This window comes from Hemitrygon akajei, chromosome 5 (genome assembly GCF_048418815.1).
Source record: "Hemitrygon akajei chromosome 5, sHemAka1.3, whole genome shotgun sequence".
Lineage (NCBI taxonomy): Eukaryota > Metazoa > Chordata > Chondrichthyes > Myliobatiformes > Dasyatidae > Hemitrygon > Hemitrygon akajei.
The window spans coordinates 17,896,344-17,919,754 of NC_133128.1; the positions used below are offsets into that span (position 1 = coordinate 17,896,344).

The following is a 23,411-nucleotide window of genomic DNA, read 5'->3' on the forward strand; positions in this document are numbered from 1 at the left end:
CTGGTTTTGGTTTAGATGCTGGTTTATGTTTTGTGGGTGCACCGTGGTCTGGAGGTTAGTTGTTTCGCTTGGTTGTATATATGTACAGTCAGATGATAATAAACTTGAATTAACCCACACTGACTCCGTGAATTTTCACTCATGGTTCTACACAACTAGGAGTGTTCACCCTCAGTGTTTTCACACAGTTTCTAGCACGTGCCCTCCAATACCCACATTGGGTTAGTGCAAAAGCTTAACCACAAACTGATAGTGTATTAAAAGAAACATATCCACTTACTATTCTTCTGCTGTGAGGCAAGCAATTTTAAGCGCCGTCAGAAGCCGCCAAGAAGGTCCATCACGTCCGAACGTCAAGTTTCTAGAAACATACAAGAATACTTCAGTTCCGGAGGTGAAATAAGGTTCAAGTTACATTTATGATCAAAGTATGTACGCAGTATACAACTCTCATATTCGTCCACGAAAACAAACCATGGAAGCAGTTTAAAGAAGAATATCAACCAACCCCCATGCGAAAAAAAAATCACGCAAACAGCAGAAAGAACATCAAACCCCAAATCATACACCCCGCCAAAAAACAAACAAATCGCGCCAAGGGCTACAAGAAAGAATGGCTAAAAAGACAGAATATAAAACATAAAACTGGAAGACTCCTATTGAACTACAGTCAAATCCATAAATCGCATAGTATGAAATACTATGGTGGGTGAATCCAGGTCCAAGGGCACAGCCTCAGAATACAGGAATGTTGATTTAGAACAGAGATAAAAGGGAATTTCTTTAGGCAGATAGCAGTGAATCTCTGGAATTCGTTGCCACTGGCAGCTGTGGAGGCCAAGTCATTGGATATATTTAAAGCAGAGGTTGATCGGTTCTTGATTAGTCAGGGCACGAAGGGATACAAGGAGAAGGCAGGAGACTGGGGCTGACAGGGAAATGGATCAGCCATGATGAAATGGCGAAGCAGACTCAAATGGCCAAGTGGCCTAATTCTGCATCTTATGATCATATGATCCTGCCTGTGGCCATCAAACTTTACAACTCCTCCCTCGGAGTGTCAGACACCCTGAGCCAATAGGCTGGCCCTGGACTAATTTCCACTTGGCATTATTTGCTTATTATTATTTAATTATTTATGGTTTTATATTGCTATATTTCTACACTATTCTTGGTTGGTGCGACTGTAACGAAACCCAATTTCTCTCAGGATCAATAAAGTATGTCTGTCTGTCTGTCTTATGAAATACAGAAGCATGTTAATAGACTACTCGTGTTATTGCTGCTCTGATTTCAAACAAAGATTTGGAGGTTAGCTTTTTTTCTTCACATGTACATCGAAATAATAAACCATGCAATGAAATGCCTCACTTTGTGCTGATTACCAATACAGTCCACATACTGTACAGTCCTGTGCAAAAGTCTTATGTACATATACATAGCTAGGGTGCCTAAGACTTTTGCACAGTACGGTAGAATTCTAGGTATTCACTGTACTGCATATACAAGTCTGCCGATGGCACCACTGTTGTGGGCCGTATCAAAGGTGGCAATGAATCAGCTGTCGTAGAAGAGCAGCCCCCTTCATCAGAGATCCTCACCACCCAGGCCATGCTTTTCTTGCTGCCGTCATCAGATAGAAGGTTCAAGAGCCTCAGGACTTGCACCACCAGGTTCAAGAACAGTTACCACCTCTCAACCATCAGGCACTGGAACAAAAGGGGATAACTACACTCACTTGTCCATCCATTGAGATGTTCCCACTCCAATGATCTCACTTTAAGGACTCCCTATCTTGTTATTCAAAGCTCTGAAGCTCGCACTCCTTTTCACTGAAACTCACTCCTTTTAATTTTCTTCCTTTGGCCTTGATTAGCTCATTATAACCCAGCTGGTATAAGACACAGGAGCAGAATTAGGGCACTTAGCTGCTCTGCCACTCGATCATAGCTGATTTATTACCCCTCTCAACACCATTCCCCTGCCTTCATGATGCCCTTACTGATCAAGAACCTATCAAGTGTACCCCAATGACTTTCATGCACAGCCATATCTGGTAAAGAATTACATACTTACTGAGGCCAATCACAGCAATGCTATAGAATAGCGTCTGTAACAGGGTCAATGAAAAATCAACCAGAGTGCAAATGTTAGAAGATTCTCAGTTTTCTCCAAATGCTAAGGATACAGAAACCTCAAATATGAACTCTGACAATGGAGTAAAATGATTCCGGATACAACCCTGTGCTGCGAACCCGAGTCCACGGGGCTGCCCCCAATAATGCACCGAATATAGTGCAAGTGTTTGAAACTATCATCCAGGGACACTAACCGGGTAATACCACAGAAGGTTTATACTCTGATGACTGCAAGGTCAAAATCTGGCAGAGAAACAGTTCTTCAGCAGAAAAACAAATTGCAAAACCACCACCCTCAGTGAATGCATTTCACATCGCCATTCAAAAAACCCACATTCTATCCTTTGCCAATTAAAATCCTCGCCACAGCCAGTGCGTTCTCCCCGTGACCACGTAGGTTTCCTCCAGGTGCTCTGGTTTCCTCCCACAATCCAAAGACAAACCGGTTGGTAGGTTAATTGGTCACTGTAAATTGTCCAGTGATCAGGCTGGGATTAAATCGGGGGGGGGGGGGGGGGGTTGCTGGGTGATGTGACGTAAGGGCCTACTCCAAGCTGTATCTCGATAAATAGAATTATGATCAAAAGTAAAGCACAAAATGCAAAAATGCTCAGATTAGGCACGACCTTTGACGTTTAAAACAGGAAGTTTTAAATACGTAAGCTGCAGCGGATATCATTCTCTCCAGTCTTTTTAAAGGAATTAGCAAGTTCAACATAAAGGTCTCTGAGTCCGACCAGGGAGATGTCCTTGTTCCAATGACGGAGACAAATGATCACTCGAATCAGCTCTCCCAGAAGAGATAAGCCCACGAGCGTATTTCAATTAAAATAAAGTAAAGCCCTTTCAGTGGGGAAAAATGACATTCATTGCAGACACAGGCGAGTCATTAACAGAGACCGGTACAGTTGGCAAGGACAGGTTGGGGAGTTTTTAATGCATTGTGCATGTTCTTGCTGAGTACGCTGCTTTTGCTATTTGACTTTTGGAAACTTTATCTGCTAAAGAAGTGTTTTACTGCTAACGGGAAGGTCCCAGCACCCACACAGGAAACAGTAAACTTCTGACCTGAAGCAACTATGAGGTCCTGATGTAGGGTCTCGGCCCAAAATGTTACTGTTTATTCAAAGTTCAAAGTCAATTTAATATCAAAGTACATATACGTCGGCATATACAACTGAGATTCATTTTCCTGCAGGTTTATTCAGCAAATTTTGTTGTTTTTGTTCCTTTCCATGCATCGGACGGCAACCTTGCCGTTCCTTTAACTGTTTTGTCTGTTTTTATAAGTCCGAGCTCCTAGCTCAAGACTCAACCCAGCACAGATGGAAAGCAAGCAAGGAGCTGGCCGGGTTCGAACCCGGGACCACTTGCCTCCAAGTCTAGTGCGGACGCTACTACACCATCAGCTGGCTATTCAGCAAATCTGCAGAATAGTATCTATAACAGGATCAATGAAAGATCAACCAGAGTGCAGAAGACAAACTGTGCAAATGCAAATATAAGTAAATAGCAATAAATAAAGAGAATGTGAGATAGAGTCCTTAAAGTGAGGTCATTGGTAGTTGGAACATTTCAGTGATGGGATGAATGAGTGTAGTTATCCCCTTTTATACAAGGACCTGATGGTTGAGGGGTAGTGACTGTTCTTGAACCTGGTGATGTGAGTCCTGAGGCTCCATAGATGCTGCCTGACTTGCCGTGTTTTGTTTTGGGTGTTGCTTTCTCAATTTAAGTTGGCAAATTAGACAGACAATACTTACTCCAGGAGACCTTGGTCCTGCAGGAATAACAGCTTTCCATTCAGCAGTTTATCTTTTGGGGAAAGTTGACAACAAAGAAAATCTGAAATCCAACAAGAAAAATGACATTTTTTGCCTTCTTTTCAGAAAAAATCTTTTCATATCTACAGCATGTTGACATGGCTGATGGAAAACTGAAATTTAATTGTAATGAATTCCACATTCCACCATCACGTGAAATGCGCCAATTATGTTAAACCAAATTAATTCAGCGAGGATTGAGCTGGGCAGCCCGCGAGAGTCACCAGGCTTCCAGTGCCAACATAGCATGCCTACAAACTCACTAACCCTAGCCTGTACACATTTGGAACGCAAGAGGAAACTGGAGCTACTAATCACAGAACAGCACGGTGAAGGGGCAAGTAGAGAATCACAATACTTACTGAAAAGAGCCCTCCCACATTCCAAAGACGACAGGTTATAGCGTTAGTAAATTGTGGGCATGCTCTGTTGGTGCCAGAAGCATGGGAACAACTGTGGGCTGTTCTCAGAACATCTTCAGACTATGTTGGTTGTTGGTGCAAACAACACATTTCAGTGTATGTTTTGATGTACACGTGACAAAGAAAGCTAATCTTCATCTCTACCTTAACAAGATAAAAGGGAAGGCACAGCAGCACATATGTCATTGGTTTTGCACACTGCAGGACCTTATTCTGTTATGTAGTCCACTGATAAGTCATAACTGACAGGTGAAACTTACATTCAGTTACATGAGTTGGGTTAAAACTACTATCAAGCATCTGTTCTCCTAAAGTGGGTTCAGTTCATGCACAGAACAGTCTCCTAGGTCTCTCAGCCTCAGTTATTGAACGGAGACTGGATATAGGGAAGAACCTTAGAAAAAGATTAGAAGAACGCTGAGAAGATTTCATTGAAACCTTGGATAAAGTGGATGTGGAGAGGATTTTTCCTTTAAAGGGGGGAGTCTGGGATCAAACAGCAGAGCCTCAGAATAGAAGGACATTGCTTTAGAAACCGATATGAGGTATTTCTTCAGCCAGAGGGTGCTGAATCAGTGGAATTCATTACCACAGACGCATGTGCAGACCAAATCATTGGGTATATTTAAAGCAGAGATTGATAAGTTCTTGATTAGTAAATGTGTCAAAGGTTACAGGAGAAGGCAGGAAATAGAAAATGGATAGATCAGCCATGATGGCATATCAGAGCTGACTCGACGGGCCAAATGGCCCGATTCTGCTCCTACGTCTTGTAGTCCAATGGTCCAAAAAGCGGGGTGGATGGCAGTGGAAGACTGGAGAGTGGAAGAATAACAAATTCACCTTTGCGTCAGCTCAGGTGCAACAGCCTCACCTTTGTCAACGTACACCACGCTGTGCGGGTTACTGCCAGCTACAAATCCGTACTCCAAGAGAAGCCGCTGATTGTCATGTGGACCGTAGCAGATAAAAACCTGCTCATACCTCCGGCACTTTGTTAACGTTCTAATCTCGTAACATTTACTTTGCTGGTTAAAGGCAGCCGACACCTGATGACATGAGAAATACAAGTCAAATGGGCAGGTGGAACAGAAACCTGAAGTACAGCACCACCAGCTTCATGAACAGCTACTCAACCATTCGGTTCTTGAACCAACCAGCAGAACTCCAGTGGGTCAGTTTGGCAGCACCGTGATGACTTTGCACTCACACCGATGTAACAGCCACGGAACTGTTTTCTAACTGCATTGTATTCTGAGTTGCGCGTTGATCTAGTCACATGGGTGGGGCGTGGTAAAAGCCAAAGGTTTAATTACGTCTTCGTGACTTGTTCTGGGGTCTGTCGGGTGTCATATCTTCTGTTGACCGACCGCTTAATTTCGCTCAAGTCCACTTAAGTACGTTTAATGTCGCATCAAGATTTTATGTTTTGCTAGTTGCTAATAAAGGATCAAATACATTACTTGGACTTTTCGGGACATTAATATTGGATTGATCAGAGTGCGCGTCATACAAAAAGTTTGATTGATTTTAGATTAGGTTAAAAGGTCGGCTCAACATCGTGAGCCAAAAGGCCCACACAGAGATGGGGAAGGGCAAGACCTGATAAGTCTCAACTCCTTCACCAAATGTTAATACTCCATGATCGCTGTAGCTCTCCGACTCTTCAACCACACACCAATCAACCTCCTAGCTCTTTATTCCCCCCCTCCCCTTCCCAGTTTCACCTAGCAACTTGTCTTTCTCCCTCCCCCCCCCCACATTTAAATCTACTCCTCATCATTTTCTTCTCTCCAGTCCTGCTGAAGAGTTTCAGCCCGAAACATCGACTGTACTTTTTTCCATAGATGCTGTCTGGCCTGCTGAATTCCTCCAGCATTTTGTGTGTGTTGCTTGAATTTCCAGCATCTGCAGATTTTCTCTTGTCTGTTAATGTTGTTATATTACTTTTGATTATTGGGCTGTGTAAGTTATGTACAACTGATGTCAGAATCAGATTAAATATCATTGGCATACGTTGTGAAATTTGTTGTTATGTGGCAACAGTACATTGCAATACATTATAAGGATAAAAACTATAATATATATATATATATATAAAATGGAAGTGAGGTAGATCAGAGATTAAGGGAGCTAGGGCTTTACTCTTTGGAGAGAATGAGGATGAGAGGAGACATGATAGAGATGTACAAGATATTAAGAGGAATAGATAGAGTGGATAGCCAGCACCTCTTCCCCAGGGCACCACTGCTCAGTACAAGAGGACATGGCTTTAAGGTAAGGGGAGGGAAGTTCAAGGGGGATATTAGAGGAAGGTTTTTTACTCAGAGAGTGGTTGGTGCGTGGAATGCACTGCCTGAGTCAGTGGTGGAGGCAGATACACTAGTGAAGTTTAGGAGACTACTAGACAGGTATATGGAGGAATTTAAGGTGGGGGGTTATACGGGAGGCAGGGTTTGAGGGTTGGCACAACATTGTGGGCCGAAGGGCCTGTAATGTGCTGTACTATTCTATGTTCTATGTAGTGTTCATGGGTTCAATATCCACTTAGAAGTCTGATGGCAGAGGGGAAGAAGCTATCCCTGAATTGTTGAGCGTGTGCATTCAGGCTTCTGTACCTCCTCCCTGATGCCAACAATGAGAAGAGGGCATGATCTCGGTGATGAGGGGGTCCTTAATGATGGATGGCGCCTTTTTGAGGAACCACTCTTTGAAGAGTTCCTGGATGCTGGAGAGGCTAGTGCCCATGATGGCGATGACTGTGTTCACATCTCCCTGCAGCTTCTGTTGATCCTGTGCAGTAGCCCCTGCCCCTGCCCATACCAAGAGGTGAAGCAACCAGTTAGAATGCTCCCCACAGTACATCTGTAGAAATTTGAGAGTGTCTTTGGTAACATATTAATTATCGTCAAATTCTTAACGAAATGTAGCTGCTGTCATGCCTTCTTTGTAACTGCACCGATACGTTGGGCCCAGGACAGATCCTCCAAGATACTGACACCCAGGAACGTGAAATTGCTCACCCTTCCCCACTGCTGATCCCTCGATGAGGACTGCTGAGTGTGTGAATTTAAGTTTATGAAATCTGTGTTTGCAAATTTGTAACTTTCTGTGCTGCCGCTGCTGAATGCTCGTTTTCATGGCATTCATTCTCTGGGTACCTACACCCATGACAATAAACCTGGAATTAAACCCAATACATCAATCATCTCTTTGCCTTCGGAGACGCTGCACTCTCCAGCTTGTGGTTAACTCTCTCAAAGACCTTGCCCCCACCTCCTCCATCCCTGCAATCACTTCTAACCCTCCAATTTGCAGAAGCCAGCATTCCACGTTTGCCCTCGTGTGGAATCATCACTGTCAGCTAAAGCAATTCTTAAACCCATCCTCCATTTGTTCTTTGCTCCTTTGCAGAATGCAGCCCGTGGTAACATCTCTCAACGCCCATTACTGTGGCTAGATTACATTTTTTTAGATTATAGGCCACTTTTCTTAACAAAGGGGGCCACAAAAAATGTGAACAGCTGTTGCTGAATCACCGGCCCCCGGGTCTCTGCTACCGCGTGTGCTTTCCTTTCCCACTCACACTCGTTTCTCTAGGTGAGATGCAGAGTAGTGAGCCTTGGTTGGCCGTTGGACCGGGTCCTGGCTAACACCCCCCATGCTCTGGAAACTGTTGCTAGGAGAAAATGGGCCAACGGCTCAGGCTGGCTCATACTGAGAGCTTCTCTTCCTGTCAGCAAGTGATCGTGACATTTTGGTCCTGAAATCCTTGGCAGAAGGTTCTGCAATGGTTTTTCAAAGTTTCTAAGTAAACTTATTATCAAAGTATGTACAGCGAGTATAAGCCACCATTTGTAACCCTGAGATTCACCCCCTTGCAAGTATTTACAGGAAATGCAATTCTTTAGGATTTATGAAAAACTATACATAAACAAAGACTGACAATCAATAAGCAACAGATGAGATTGCACAAATAATAAAAAAGGGGGAAAAAATAATACTGAATAATATGAAATAATAATAAAATTACATTATTTCCTGTAATTGCTCACAAGGAAGTGAATCTCAGGGCTACATATAGTAACTATAGATATTTTGATAATATATTTATTAGAAACTTTGAAAAACCACTGCAGAACCTTCTGCCAAGGATTTCAGGACCAGAATGAAAAGATTATTTGCTGACAGAAAGAAAAACCCTCAGTATGAGCCAGTTGAACAGATTTTTTCACAATGTGAAGCATACAAGGTTAAAAGAAAGCAAATGCAGGCTGCACTACTAGCTTTAGGGGCTTTTAGTTTTCATTTTAAAACCTTAATAAGTTATAGAAGTGACTTTAACTTAATTCAGAATATTGTCTTTCATTGTTTACAATCTATAGGGCTCTTTGGGGTAATTTAGTTTTCATTTGATAAAAAAACTAGTAGGGGTTTTATTTCCCAACTCTCTACAACACACTTCAGTCCAGTTGGTGGCAGGAATACACCTTTAAGTTCAACTGCCAACTGCCATTAAAAGTCAGAAGAAGAAAATTAGAACACTGAGAACATGAGTGGCTGAGTCCTTGAAAGTGAATCCATAGGTTGTGGAATCAGTTCAGAGTTGAGGTGAGTGAAGTTATTCACACTGATTCGGGAGCCTGATGATTGTAGGGCAATAATTTTTCCAGAATCTGGTGGTGTGGGACCAACAGCTCTTGTCATCCTGTATGATGGTAATAGTGAGAGACAGCACAGCCTGGATGGTGGGTTTTTTTTTGCAAGGTCACCAACTGAACGAACGGGTCAATCGTATCTAACTGTTACAGCAGGAACGGGTGAATGTTACGTAATTCTCACAGCGGCAATGGGTGAACGCTAACGTTATCTAACTCTTACGGCGGGAATGGGTGAACGTTACGTGGGTGAACATTACGTAACTCTTACGGTGGGAATGGGTGAACATTATGTGGGTGAACATTACGTAACTCTTACGGTGGGAATGGGTGAACATTATGTAACTCTTACAGCGGGAAGGGGTGAACGTTACGTAACTCTTACAGCGGGAATGGGTGAACGTTACGTAACTCTTACGGCGGGAATGGGTGAACGTTATGTAACTCTTACAGCGGGAACGGGTGAACGTTAACGTTATCTAACTCTTACAGCAGGAATGTGTGAACGTTACGTAACTCTTACAGCAGGCTGCAAGGAGCAATGCTGTTGACTGGCACATTCCCAGCTGCAGGAGTACATGCTGAAGAACCCACTGAAGCTTGATGCAGCCACTAGAAGGAATGGCCACAACATAGCGTTCTTCCACGACTGGACAGGGAGGGGCCAGGTTGGATGAGGAAGCCCCTCAGTTTTTCGGGTGGCATGGTAGCATAACTCTCTGAAAGGAGTTTGTATGTTCTGCCCTCTCTGCCTGGGGAGAGAGGGAGGAGAAAGCAAAGAACTGAAAGCCCTGTCAACCAAAGGGGAGCCATAGCTAAGTTAAAAGGAAGACAGCTTAGAGGCAATAGTGAGAGAGGTTAGGACATTATGTTTGTTTAGCTTCCTGTGAGATGATCGATATTTAAGCATAGCTTCTTCTGTCTTCTTACCTGAGCAGTAGGTCTGTGGTTCAGCAGGTCTAAATATGGTGCCAAAGCATAGACATCGGGCTCTCTGGAAAAGAACTCGCTCTGTTCATGCTTCATATAAATTGTCCTGGTATTCACAGTGCCCCAGGCCCAACAAAAGGCATCATATGTAAAAATGTTCTCCACACTTTCAGAAAACAAGGGCTGCAAAGAATTGAAGAAGCATTTGGAAGAAAGGTGGAGTTCCTGGACCGCATTCTTTTGCTTCCAGAACTTTTTAATCAAAGGGCTAGGAAGCAGTCTTATTGAGCCCTCTGTAAAATACACTGGACAGGTGTACGACTTTGGCAAGACATCGATATAAGGTTTCCAGGGAGACCGGCTCCCAAAATGTCTCTCGGCGATGAGGAACGTACACAAGGCTTGGAGAGGAGACAAATGCGGTTTCCACCTGGGAAGAATAAATTAAAATTTCAACAAATGTAGAACATCAAAAAGAAAAGAACGCTGAGCTCCATGCATCAGCAAGGTCTCAAAAGATTTAACAACAAATTTACCTTCGGAGTGTAGTCATTGTTGGAGTTCAGGAGCCAATTTTTCATAATGAATGTACTCCAAACTATCCAAAGTTCAGAAGTTCAAAGTACCCTGAGATTCTTTTTTGCAGGCATTCACAGTAAGTAGAAAGATGGATAAAGAACCAATGTGCAAAAAGCAATAAATTGTGCAAATACAAAAAGCCATATAAATGTTGAGAACAAGAGTTGCAGAGTCCCTGAAAGCGACTCCATGGAATGAGTTCAGTGTTGAGGTGAGTGGAGTTACCCAAGCTGGTTCAGGAACCTGACGGTTGTATGGTCATAGCTGCCCCTGCTACTTGGTGGTGTGGGACGCAAGGCTCCTGTACCTACTGCACGATGGCAGCAGCAAGGAGAGAGCTTGGCCTGGACGGTGGGGATTCCTGATGATGAATGCTGCCTTCTTGTGGCAGCTCTCCTTATGGGTGTGCTCAGTGGTGGGAATGGGCGTGCAGGTGACGGTGGGGAGCGCTTTGCCCGTGATGTACGTAGGTCTTTGGTAAGTTTAGTAAGTTTGGTAAGTTTAGAGCTAGGGAGTGGGATACACGCCTAATGCATGCAAATGGGTTTAGAATGGCAAGGCATCACAGTGGCATTGACAAGGTGGACCAAAAGGCACTGTTTCTGTGCTGTATGATTCTGTCTGATTGACTGTACTTAACCCATCAAATGAAATAAGTTGATATTTAAAATAATACCTCCAGTGAATGATGAGATTAAATACTGCTTCACTGGGATCAACATACCTCTCAATGTATTCACCCAAGTAGCTCCTTAGGACCGTTCTGGTGGTGAGCAGACACTTCTCAGGTAAAGCAATAACAAGTTCTCCGGGCTGAATGAAAAACAAGAACAAATGTAGGCTGAAGCAAGGTGCCAAAAATCCAAAATAAGAACAGGGCATGCTGGAAACACTCTGGGAGATTAAGCAAAGGCAGTGTGGGAAGAAGGAGACAATGCTTCTAGTCAAGGGCCATTCACCAGAACTGCAAAAGTAGTTTTCGTTTCTTATACTTAATACTTCTCCTTGCTGCTGGATCAGGTCCGAGGGGGATTACAAAAAACAAACAGCTTAGCTATAATCAGCATCCGTCACTTAGGACCCCCACCTCTCAGCCCTCTTTTCAGTGTCCAGTACAGCTGGGGGGAGGCACAGGAGTCTGAAGACATACAGTCACTGGTTTAGGAGCAGTTTCTCCACCTCCACAATCAGATGTCTGAATGGTCCAAGAACCTGCGAACACTACTTCATTATTTTCCCCTCTTTTTGCACTTTTATATATTTTATATATATTTCTTATTGTAACTTACAGTGTATTTTATATGTGACATTATATTGCCAACACTAAGCACCAGATTTCACGACGTATTTCAATGATGATAAACCTGATTCGGATCAGATTTGGAACGGAGAGACAAGGCAGAACAGATTTATTTATTTATCTATTTTCTGTGTTCTTTGATCGTTTTTGCCATTTGCATGACTTGTTCTTCTTTTTGCATGTTGGGGGTTTGACGTTTTTCTTTGTATGCGTTCCATGGTTTTCTTTGTTTCATGGCTGTCTGTGGGGAAGACAAATCTCACGGTTGTATACTGCAGATGTACTTTGATAATAAACAAATGTACCTTGAATGTATTTATTTATTTGTGTATGCATTTATTTAGAGATATAGCATGGAGCAAGTCCTGTCGGCCCAACGAGCCTCACTGCCCAACAACCCACCTATTTAACACTAGTCTAATCATGGGACAATTTACAATGACCAGTTAATCTACTAACTGGTATGTCTTTGGACTGTGGTGAGCACCCAGAGGAAACCCACATATTCACAGGGAAGACGTACAAACTCCTTACAGACGACGTCAAAACTGAACTCCGACCTCTGCCGGCCCAAGATGTAACAACGTCGTGGTAACCATTTCACTACCGCGACGCCCACGTTTAGCTTAATTCGGCATCGTGATCAGCACAGACACCAAGGGTCGAAGGACCTGCTCCTGAGCTGTACTGCTCCATGTTCTTCGTTGGACAACGATTAATCCACCGATCTCTTTCCTGGACTTTAAACAAATCCCAAACAGACGCTTGCCTCACACAAAGCAGTATTTCTCAAAAGTATGAGTCAAGTGACAATTTTCACAACTTTTGCTTTGCAATTTTTAAACATTCCAAAATCAAGTTAATCCGTTTCTTACAACACACACAAAATGCTGGTGGAACACAGCAGGCCAGGCAACATCGATAGGGAGAAGCACTGTTGACGTTTCAGGCCGAGACCCTTCGTCAGGACTAACTGAAAGGAGAGATAGTAAGAGTTTGAAAGTAGTGGGGAGAGGGGAAAATGTGAAATGATAGGAGAAGACCAGAGGGGGTGGGATGAAGCTAAGAGCTGGAAAGGTGATTGGCGAAAGTGATACAGAGCTGGAGAAGGGAAAGGATCATGGGACGGGAGGCCTCGGGAGAAAGAAAGGGGGAGGGGGGGAAGCACCAGAGGAAGATGGAGAGTTACAGTCCGTTTCTTGCTGCAATTACATTTATATTCAAAAGCCATAGAGAGATAGAGTACAGAAACAGACTCTTCGGCCCACTGAATCCATACTGACCATCTAACACCCATTACACTAATCTCACATTAAAACCCATCTTTTTATTCTCCCCACATTCTCAGATCCCTCAAATCACGCACCAACCTACCAACCTGAATGTGGCAGGAAACCCTGAACTTCTAGAGTCTAGAAGAATCTACTGTGCCACGGGGAGAGCCCGCAAGCTCCGCGCAGTGAGTGTCTGAAGTCAGGGTTAAGCCCGAGTGTCTGCCGCAGAGAGGCGGATGTGGTTAGGGCTGGTACCGAGTAACAGGGCAATCAAACTGAGCAACATCATCACAGTGACATTCGAAAGGCTAGGAGAAAGGGGGAGCAAAATACTCCTGAAAGACAAATGACTGACCTGGAGAGCTTTGGTGGTCATCAGTCCCCTGCCACTGCCTAAAGAAGAGAAACAACACAAGCATTCACAGATTACTTGCAAGGGTTGAATGTTGGCAGATGAGTGAAATTGCATTTATTATTATTTATAAAGACAACATATTGCCGCGAGGGCCAGTCAGTCGATGAGCCAGGAGTTCAGGGTCCTGTCACCGGCTAGTCCGAGGGTCGATACCAAAGACTGGAGCCCCAAAGGTCAATTGAAAGCCGGAGGCCGATGCCAGAAGCCTGGAGACTGGAGTCCTGTCCTGCAGTTGGAGGACGGTCTGTGGGTGGGAGGGTGGAAAACAGCTTGTTTTGCTGTTGTTTCGTTGCTGGTTGGTCTGCCGAGAGCGTTGCGGGTATGCTACGTTGGCGGCAGAATGTGTGGCAACACGAGTGTTTCAGTGCACCAGTACTTGTGCATATGGTAGTTAGCTTGACTTTGTTTCTGCAGCAATTTCTGAATGCACACAAGAATTCGGAGAGCACAGCTCCCTCTACTGTCACTACCTGACCTCAGCTGCAATCCTGCAAAATCATGAGGTTCCTGCACTGTCAGCATCAGTACCAATTTTTATGTCAGATACAGAAATCAAATTCTACATTCAATAGCTACTTTCTTAGTTACACCTGCTCATTAATGCAAATATCTGACCAGCCAATCATGTGGCAGTAACTCACTGCATAAAAGCATACAGACAAGAGATACAGTGATTAGGTTTCAGGTCAGACAGTAGATCTGAAATGGAACACATGAGGCTGCAGATGCTGGAACCTGGAGAAAATAGCAAACTGCTGGAAGAACTGTGTAGGTCAGGCAGCATCTGCAGAGAGAGAAGGCTCCTCCAATGGCTTGTTTTTTTTTTACATTAACTCTGAATTATTAGCTCTGTCTCTCTTCTCACAGATGCGGTGTGGCCTGCTGATTATTTCCAGCATTTTTTGAACTACAAGAGTAGGTTACTAATTAAAATTAACATCTAGAAGTCTAAAATCTCCTTGTCTACACTACCACAACTGAGGCATACCAAATTATGCTTTAACTGTATTCCTTTCCACAGAGGCAGCCTGTCCTGCTGAGTTCCTCCAGCATTTTGTGTGGATTTCCCACATCAGCAGAATCTCTCGTGTTTGTGACCAACTATACTCAGTTACACTTTTAACATGCAATATTGTTTACAGGCGAAGCATTCACAAGATCCAGCAGTTGTAGCTCGTCTCCTTGTTTCTGATCATAAGAGAAGACTATAAGATAAAGCAGCAGAATTGGGCCCATCGGGTCCACTCATCCAGTCAGTCATTCTTGACCATTCTCCTGCCTTCTCCTCATAACCCTTACAACCCCCTTACCAATCAAGAATCGTGGTAGCATAGCAATCAGCATAATGATTTACAGCGCCAGAAACATGGGTTCAATTCCCGCCGCTGCCTGTGATGAGTTTGCATATTTTCCCCGTGATTGTGTGGGTCTCCTCCGGGTGCTCCGGTTTCCTCCCACATTCCAAAGATGTACGGGTTGGTAGGTCAATTAGTCACATGGGTGTGATTGGGCGGCTCGAGCTCGTTGGGCTGGAAGGGCCTGTTACCATGGCATATCACTAAGTAAACAACAAAAATTAAAAAAATCTCTGCCTTAAATACTGCCAATAACTCAGCCTCCATAGCCCTTGGTAGCAACAAGTTCTACAGATTCACCCCTTCTGGCTGATGAAATTCCTCTGGATGCTTTCAGTACCTTTAATACTTAATGAGAAGATGGACGGGAGGGGAGTTCTGAGCCTCAGGGCTTAGACCAATAGATTCAGAATAGTTATCACCCCTCAACCATGAGGGTCCTGAACCAAAGGGGATAACTTTAGTCGGAAGAAGAAGGCACCAGCGAACAACGTGACCAAGGCGTCAGAATCAGAATCAGGTTTATTATCACCAGCATGTGATGTGAAATTTGTTAACTTAGCAGACAGCAGTTCAATGCAATACATAATCTAGCAGAGAAAAAAAATAATAAATAAAATTAAAATATTAGAGGTTGAGGAGGGATGATGGTGACAGGTTTACGAAACTACTTCTTTTCCTTCTTCATGTTTCAAATATAATTCTGCTACTAGTGGAACCTGTCATTTATAGTTTGATGGTATCTTTTTGGGTCAATTGAGTGAAAAGCTTTCTGGTCTCCAAGGAAGTGAGGTTTTATGCAGAGTGTGCGGCCTGGAGGCCAAGAAACCTAGAGACGGCATGAGCCCGTGATCGACTCCGTTTCTCACCAATCTCGCCGATCGAAGCAGCGAGCAAGATTGAAATCAACGAGGACGAGCGCAGAAGGCAAGCAAGTGCTCAGCACCATCTGCCTGTGTTTGACCAGCCTCTCTTTCTCCCTCTCGCTCGCCGCTGCCGGAGAAAGGTACCCGTGTTTGATTGGTCTCTCTCTCCCTCTCGCTCGCCACTGCCGGAGAAAGGTACCCGTGTTTGATTGGTCTCTCTCTCCCTCTTGCTCGCCACTGCCGGAGAATGGTACCCGTGTTTGATTGGTCTCTCTCTCCCTCTTGCTCGCCACTGCCGGAGAATGGTACCCGTGTTTGATTGGTCTCTCTCTCCCACTTGCTCCCTGCTGCCGGAGAAAGGTACCCGTGTTTGATTGGTCTCTCTCTCCCACTTGCTCGCCACTGCCGGAGAAAGGTACCCGTGTTTGATTGGTCTCTCTCTCCCTCTCGCTCGCCACTGCCGGAGAAAGGTACCCGTGTTTGATTGGTCTCTCTCTCCCACTTGCTCGCCACTGCCGGAGAAAGGCACCCGTGTTTGATTGGTGTCTCTCTCCCACTTGCTCGCCACTGCCGGAGAAAGGTACCCGTGTTTGATTGGTCTCTCTCTCCCACTTGCTCCCTGCTGCCAGAGAAAGGTACTGAAGTCTTGGGTCTTGGGCAAGGGTTAATCAACACAGTTTGTGGACTGGACTCTGTAGTTCATATATGATGTGTTTATGTCTTCCTGTTGCTCTTGCTTTTATTGCTATTCTGTGCAATTTTGATGGAGGCAGACAGGCTCTGCAGCCTGGAGTCAATGAAAGACACAGCACTAAAATTAAGCTGAACATTCCTGGCCTGTTTCAATGACTTTGTGTTTGCTGTTTTATATTCTGTGTTTTCGCTTTTTTTTTGCTATTTGCATTTCTTGTTCTTTTTTTTGTGTGTTGGGTGTTTGATGAGTTCTTTGAATGTGTTCCATGGTGTTTCTTTGTTTCGTGGCTGTATGTGGAGAAGATGAATCTCAGGGTTGTATACGGCATACATACTTTGATAATAAATGTACTTTAAATCTTTGAACTTCACTCAACCCATCTTTGAAATGCTCCTACTTTTTAAATAGACTCACTTTCAAGGACTCTTCATCTCAATAATTATTACTTTTTCCACACTGGTTTAACACCCAAGTTGATGCTGTCTTTCATTGATTCCATTAAGGTTATGATTCTATTATAGATTTACTGAGAATGCCATCAAGGAAATTAATCTCAGGGTTGTATATGGTGACATATATGTAGGGGGAAATAAAGGTACATACCTGGAAAGCTTGCTGGCACCAAGTGGAAGCCCGTGAAGCCCTCGCTTTTCAACCATTTTCTCAGCTGCACATACACCGTCTCGTGACTGATGCTGACTGCGAAAGAGAAGGCACTTAATTACAGATGTTGTGTATTAGTTACAGTAGTCTATTAAAAATCAACATTCTGATCTAGCAACCATTAACATCAAACATAAATTAACATTTTCTCCCATGTAGTGATTTAACACAAAAAACACACTTCACTATATGTTTCAATGTAAAAATTCAAAGTAAATTTACGAAAGTACGTGTGTGTGTGTGTGTGTGTGTGTGTGTCACCATACCCTATGTTGAGATTCATTTTCTCACAGGCACTTACAGGAAAATAAAGGAATACGATAGAGTTTTTGGAAAAACTATGTATAACAAAGACTGCAAACATCCTGTGTACAAAAGAGGGCAAAACCTGCCAATAATATTTTTTAAGTGAATAAATAATGCTGAGAACATGAGCTGTTGAGTCCTTCAAAGTCAGTCTGTGGATTGTGGAATCAGTTCAGTGTTGAGGTGGGTGAAGCTATCCATGCTGGTTCAGGAGCCTAACGGCTGTAGGGTAATAACTGGTCCAGCAGCTGGCGGTGTGGAACCTAAGGCTCCTTCTCCGGCCCGAAGGTAATAGTGAGAAGGGAGCATGGTCTGGATGGTGGGGGCCCTTGATGATGGGTGCCACTTTCTTGTGGCAGTGCTCCTTGTAAATGTGCCCAGTGGTGGGGAGGGCTTTGCCTGTGATGGCCATCCATCCATCCATCAGCTTCTGTAGACCTTGCCGTTGCTGTTTCCATACCAGGTCGTGATGCAAACAGTCACAGACTCACTTCGCTGTGCATTGGTAGAAGTTTGTCAAAGTTTTAGATGATATGCCGAATCTACGCAGATTCTAAGTAGAGGTGTGCCATCCCTTCTTTGTGATGGCATTTATGTACTGGTCCTAGCCCGGATCCTCTGGTACAGCAGCACCAAGGGATTTAAAATAGCATGTGACACATAAAGCTTATCTTTATAAAGCTAGTATTTAGTCTTTGAATATTCTTAAAGGCAGCAGTTTATTCTGGGATGAGATTTCACTGATTATTTAATAAACTGCAAAGTTGGCCAGGCTGGGATTTCACCGGAATGAAAATGCCAACAAAATGTCTGCACCAAAATAATTTCTGCTTCCCTCTTAACTGGGAAGGGACTGAGAAAACAATTGTTTTAATTCATTAATCAATGAGGGTAACACTAGAAAAAATATTTATTACTCATCCCTAATTGTGTTTGAGTAAGAGGTAGTCAACCACATTCTTGAACGGCTCCAGCGGTGAAGGTATTTCCACAGTGCTGTCACAAAGGGAGCTCCAACATACAGACCCAGCAACATGGTGACGTGCTATGTCATTTAAAGGGAATTTGCAGATGGTGAGACAAAGGAAGAGAGGCAAGCATGTGGCAGACAAAAGTCAAAGAAAAGAACAACAGATGCTGGAAATCCAAAGCAAAAAGCAAATGCCAGAAATAAGCAGGTACTGCAGCAACCACCAATGTTTTGAGTCCATGATCCTTTAACAGTACTGGAAAAGAGAGAGAGGCAAGCTAGCTTTTAGTAGAACCAAACATGAGGAAGGTAGGGTAATCGAAGCAGCGGTGCCTGGGCCTGAGGGCGTATCAAAGTGCCAAAGAGCTAAGAAGGAGCTGAGGTTTGGACGATTTAAGCATCGGGCCAGATTGAAATGATCGTGGTGTTGGGATCGGAGATGAAGGACAATCTGGTTCAGCTTGCTGTTCCAAAGAACACTACGTCACAGAACCAGGCCCTTCAGCACATCTAGTTCATGCTGAACCATTAGTCTGCCTAGCCCCATTGACCCACTCCTGGATCATAGCCCTCTATACCCCTCCCATTCATGTACTTAATAAAATATTCTCTTAAATTTTGACATCAAACCCACATCCACCACTCCTGCTGGCAGCTTGCCCCACACTCTGAGTTATTTACATTTATGGCCCTAAGTTACCAGCACATAAATCTTCTGGATCATGTTCAGTTGTTAATTATAAAGTGAGAATGTGCTCAGCCAGCGAGACTTAACAGGCAGAATAATAAAAACTAAGCCAACATGATTAAAAATAAAATAGAAAATGGATGTCAGGTAGCATCTGTAGAAAGAACCAAAGGGGATACTGGTCAATGTTTCAGATGAGGGACCCCTCATCAGTTCAAAGAATAAGTTAATCTGGACAAAATGTGGATGAATCCAAGGGAATTTCTCTGGAGTGGAGATAGTGCAGTCGGAAATCAGTGCAGGCAGGAGGAATGAGTTCCAATGAATCCCCCCGATTTGCAAATCAGTGAGACCAAAGTTTGAGGCCTTGTTTACAGGGTGCTATCATAGCGAGTACAGAATTCGAGATCTTGTTTTCAGGTTGCGAGTCCGGAGTTCGACTGTTATTCCATATTCCAGCATCCACAATCTCCTATGGCTTCCATTTTAAAGACACAGTATCTGTAAACAATCAACACTGTCATCCACCGTCCCATTGCATTCACATCCATCATCATGAAGTGTTTCCAGAGGCTCGTCATGAGGCACATCAAGACCCTGCTGCCCCCCCCCACTGGACCCCCTGCAGTTTGCATACCGTCCCAACCGCTCAACAGACGACACCATTGCCACCACCTTCCACCTGGCCCTAACCCACCTGGACAAAAAAGACATATGTTCGAATGCTGTTCATAGACTTCAGTTCAGCTTTCAACACAATCATCCCCCAGAAACTGATTGGAAAGCTGAGCCTACTGGGCCTGAACACCTCCCTCTGCAACTGGATCCTAGACTTCCTGACTGGGAGACCTCAGTCAGTCCGGATCAGGAGCAGCATCTCCAACACCATCACACTGAGCACGGGGGCTCCCCAGGGCTGTGTGCTCAGTCCACTGCTGTTCACTCTGCTGACCCATGACTGTGCTGCAACACACAGCACGAACCATATCATCAAGTTCACCGATGACATGACCGTGGTGGGTCTCACCAGCAAGAACGACGAGTCAGTATACTAAGAGGAGGTGCAGCGGCTAACGGACTGGAGCAGAGCCAACAACCTGTCTCTGAATGTGAACCATAGAATATTACAGCACAGAAACAGGTCTTTTGGCCCTTCTTGGCTGTGCCAAACCATTTTTCTGCCTAGTCCCACTGACCTGCACCTGGACCATATCCCTCCATACCCCTCTCGTCAATGTACCTGTCCCAGTTTTTCTTAAATGTAAAAGTGAGCCTGCATTCACTACTTCATCTGGCAGCTCATTCCACACTCCCACCACTCTGTGTGAAGAAGCCCCCACTAATGTTCCCTTTAAACTTTTACCCCTTCACCCTTAACCCGATGTCCTCTACTTTTTTTCTTCCCTTGCCTCAGTGGAAAAAGCCTGCTTGCATTCACTCTATCTATACCCATCATAATTTTATACACCTCTATCAAATCTCCCCTCATTCTTCTATGCTCCAGGCAATAAAGTCCTAACCTATTCAACCTTTCTCTGTAACTCAGTTTCTCAAGTTCCGACAACATCCTTGTAAACCTTCTCTGCACTCTTTCAACCTTATTAATATCCTTCCTGTAATTAGGTGACCAAAACTGCACACAATAAGAAGACAAAAGAGATGGTTGTTGACTTCAGGAGGGCACGGAGCAACCACTCCCCGCTGAACATCGACGGCTCCTCGGTAGAGATCGTTAAGAGCGCCAAATTTCTTGGTGTTCACCTGGCGGAGAATCTCACCTGGACCATCAACACCAGCTCCATAGCAAAGAAAGCTGCGAAGGCTGAGGAAAGTCCATCTCCCACCCCCCCATCCTCATCACATTCTACAGGGGTTGTACTGAGAGCATCCTGAGCAGCTGCATCACTGCCTGGTTTGGAAATTGCACCATCTCGGATCGCAAGACCCTGCAGCAGATAATGAGGTCAACTGAGAAGATCATCGGGGTCTCTCTTCACGCCATCACAGACATTTACACTACACGCTGCATCCGCAGAGTAAACAGCATTATGAAGGACCCCATGCACCCCTCATACAATCTCTTCTCCCTCCTGCCGTCTGGGAAAAGGCACTGAAGCATTCAGGCTCTCACGACCAGACTATGCAACAGTTCCTTCCCCCAAGCTATCAGACTCCTCAATACCCGAAGCCTGGACTGACACCTTGCCCTATTGTCCTGTTTATTATTTATTGTACTGCCCTGCACTGTTTTTGTGCACTTTATGCAGTCCAGTGTAGGTCTGTAGTCTAGTGTAGCTTTCTCTGTTGTTTTTTTTTAATGTAGTTCAGTCTAGTTTTTGTACTGTGTCATGTAACACCATGGTCCTGAAAAACGTTGTCTCATTTTTACTATGCACTGTACCAGCAGTTATGGTTGAAATGGCAATAAAAGTGACTTGACTTGATTATGCTTTTTTCTCTTTTTGTGTTTGCACAGTTTGTTGTCTTGTTGTGTTCATTTTTTTTTTTGGCCGATTATATTGTGTTTCTTTGTAATTACTATGAAAGCTCAGAAGAAAATGAATCTCAGGGTAGTATATGATGACACGGGTACTTTGATAATAAATTGAACTGGAAACCCGCCATCCGTTCGGTCAATAGGTGGCGGTGCTACGCCAGTTTAGCAACCCAACGAGGGGAAGAAGTGGTCCGCAGGCAGCCCCGCTTACACCCGGCCTCGCAGCCCCAGGACCGGAGCCGCAACCCCCGGGGCAAAGAGCGACAAAGCCCCCGGGGAACCGCTCTAAATGACACGCGTCAATCAATCCATCTGGGGCTTTACCTCCAACATCTGCTCCGCGTGTCTCCTCGCCCTGTCGGCGCTTCCTTCTCCTGTGAGCCCGACCTTTCCGTCTGGCCATGGTGGTTCGAGTGTCGAAGCAATTTGCATTGATGCGGAAACTCCAGCCCCTCCTCGCCAGCCAATGTCTTTCAGCACGTGTATTTCTTTCCTATAAGGGCGAAATCAAGGGGGGGGGGACTTATTTTCGTTGGAGAGAAGCTTGCGCCGCTTACAACGGCTCTTTTGCTAAGATTCAACCTCCAACTGTTCATAAAGCATTAGTAACTACTGCGAGAACTGGGGAGGTTCGGGCCTTCTCCAGCACAACGGCGTCCCCAGTCCCTGCTTTCGGTTCCGACCGGCCGAGGGCGCCGCCGCCACCGGCAGGAGAACGTGATGGTGTGATGCCCTGCGTTAAATTAATCTCCAAAGGAAACAATGGGCAGTGAACAGTACTTATCCCAGCGACAACCGGATCCTTTAGGAATCAATAAACGCAAGAGATTCTGCAGACGCTGGAAATCCAGTGTAACACACGTAAAATACTAGGGGAACTCAGCAGGTCAGGTAACATCTATAGAGAGGAATAAATAGTCGATATTTCGGGCCAAGTAACGTCATCGGGACTGAAAGAAGTACTCCTTCCCCTCCCCTACCTTCTGCTCCCTTCCTTTCCAGTCCTGATGAAGGGTCTTGGCATGAAATTAACAACTATTTATTCCCCTACCTGCTGAGTTCCTCCAGCATTTTGTGTGTGTTACTCCCAATTGCACCAATTGATTCAGAGGATTATGGACACTTGCAGACATGCGGGTTGGTAGTCAGCGATCACCAGTGGGGCTTTGATTCCTGCTGCTGTCTGTAAGGAGCTCGTACCTTCTCCCTGTGACCACGTGGGCTTCCCCTGGGTGCTCCCACGTCCCCTCCCTCATTCCAAAGAGGTTACGGTTAGTAGGTTGTGGGTATGCTACACTGGCTGCAGAAGCATAGTGCTGCTGGCAGGTTGCCTCGAGCACTATCCCGCTGATTTGATGCAAGCCATGTTTTGATGTTTACATGACAAATGAAGCTAATCCATTCTCAACCCATGTCAGTACATTCCATGTGCTCTAACCTAGCTAGGCAACCTCCTGCGTGGAAACCAATCAAAAGCCTCCTGGAAATCGAAATGTACCAATCTACTTGTTTGCCCCCTCCTCAGTGAACTTCAGATTAGGCAAAGCTGTTTTTCCCTTTCTTCTCATAAATCCACACCCACTCTGCTTAACTCTTATCACAGTCAACTGCTATGTTATATCCATTTGGGTTATAGCAGTTATCCCTTACGGAATTCACAAATCACTTCCCTAAATTTGCTTTTAATCAATTTATGTGGGAAAAGAATTAAATAAATATAGAAGCCAGAGAGTGGTAGGAGATGGTTGCCTCCCTGACTGAAGGTTTGTGACTAGTGGAGTGCCACAAGGATCGGAGCTGGGTCCATTGTTGTTTGTCATCTATATCGAACAT

The 23,411-nt window shown here is 44.5% G+C and overlaps 1 protein-coding gene across 2 annotated transcripts in view; it reads right to left on the reverse strand.

The window, feature by feature from the left end:
- Positions 1-22,518, reverse strand: part of setd4 (SET domain containing 4) — a 67,320-nt gene extending 44,802 nt beyond the window's left edge. For both annotated transcript variants that reach the window (XM_073044901.1, XM_073044902.1), the window contains exons 1-8: positions 21,903-22,518; positions 17,058-17,153; positions 13,480-13,517; positions 11,275-11,363; positions 9,972-10,401; positions 5,258-5,432; positions 3,902-3,983; positions 281-361 (exon numbers count right to left, since the gene is read on the reverse strand). In XM_073044901.1, the coding sequence (XP_072901002.1) occupies positions 281-361; positions 3,902-3,983; positions 5,258-5,432; positions 9,972-10,401; positions 11,275-11,363; positions 13,480-13,517; positions 17,058-17,153; positions 21,903-21,981 (1,070 nt within the window). In that variant the 5' untranslated portion in view covers positions 21,982-22,518. The remainder of the gene's footprint in view (positions 1-280; positions 362-3,901; positions 3,984-5,257; positions 5,433-9,971; positions 10,402-11,274; positions 11,364-13,479; positions 13,518-17,057; positions 17,154-21,902) is intronic.
- Positions 22,519-23,411: the final 893 nt, after the last annotated feature.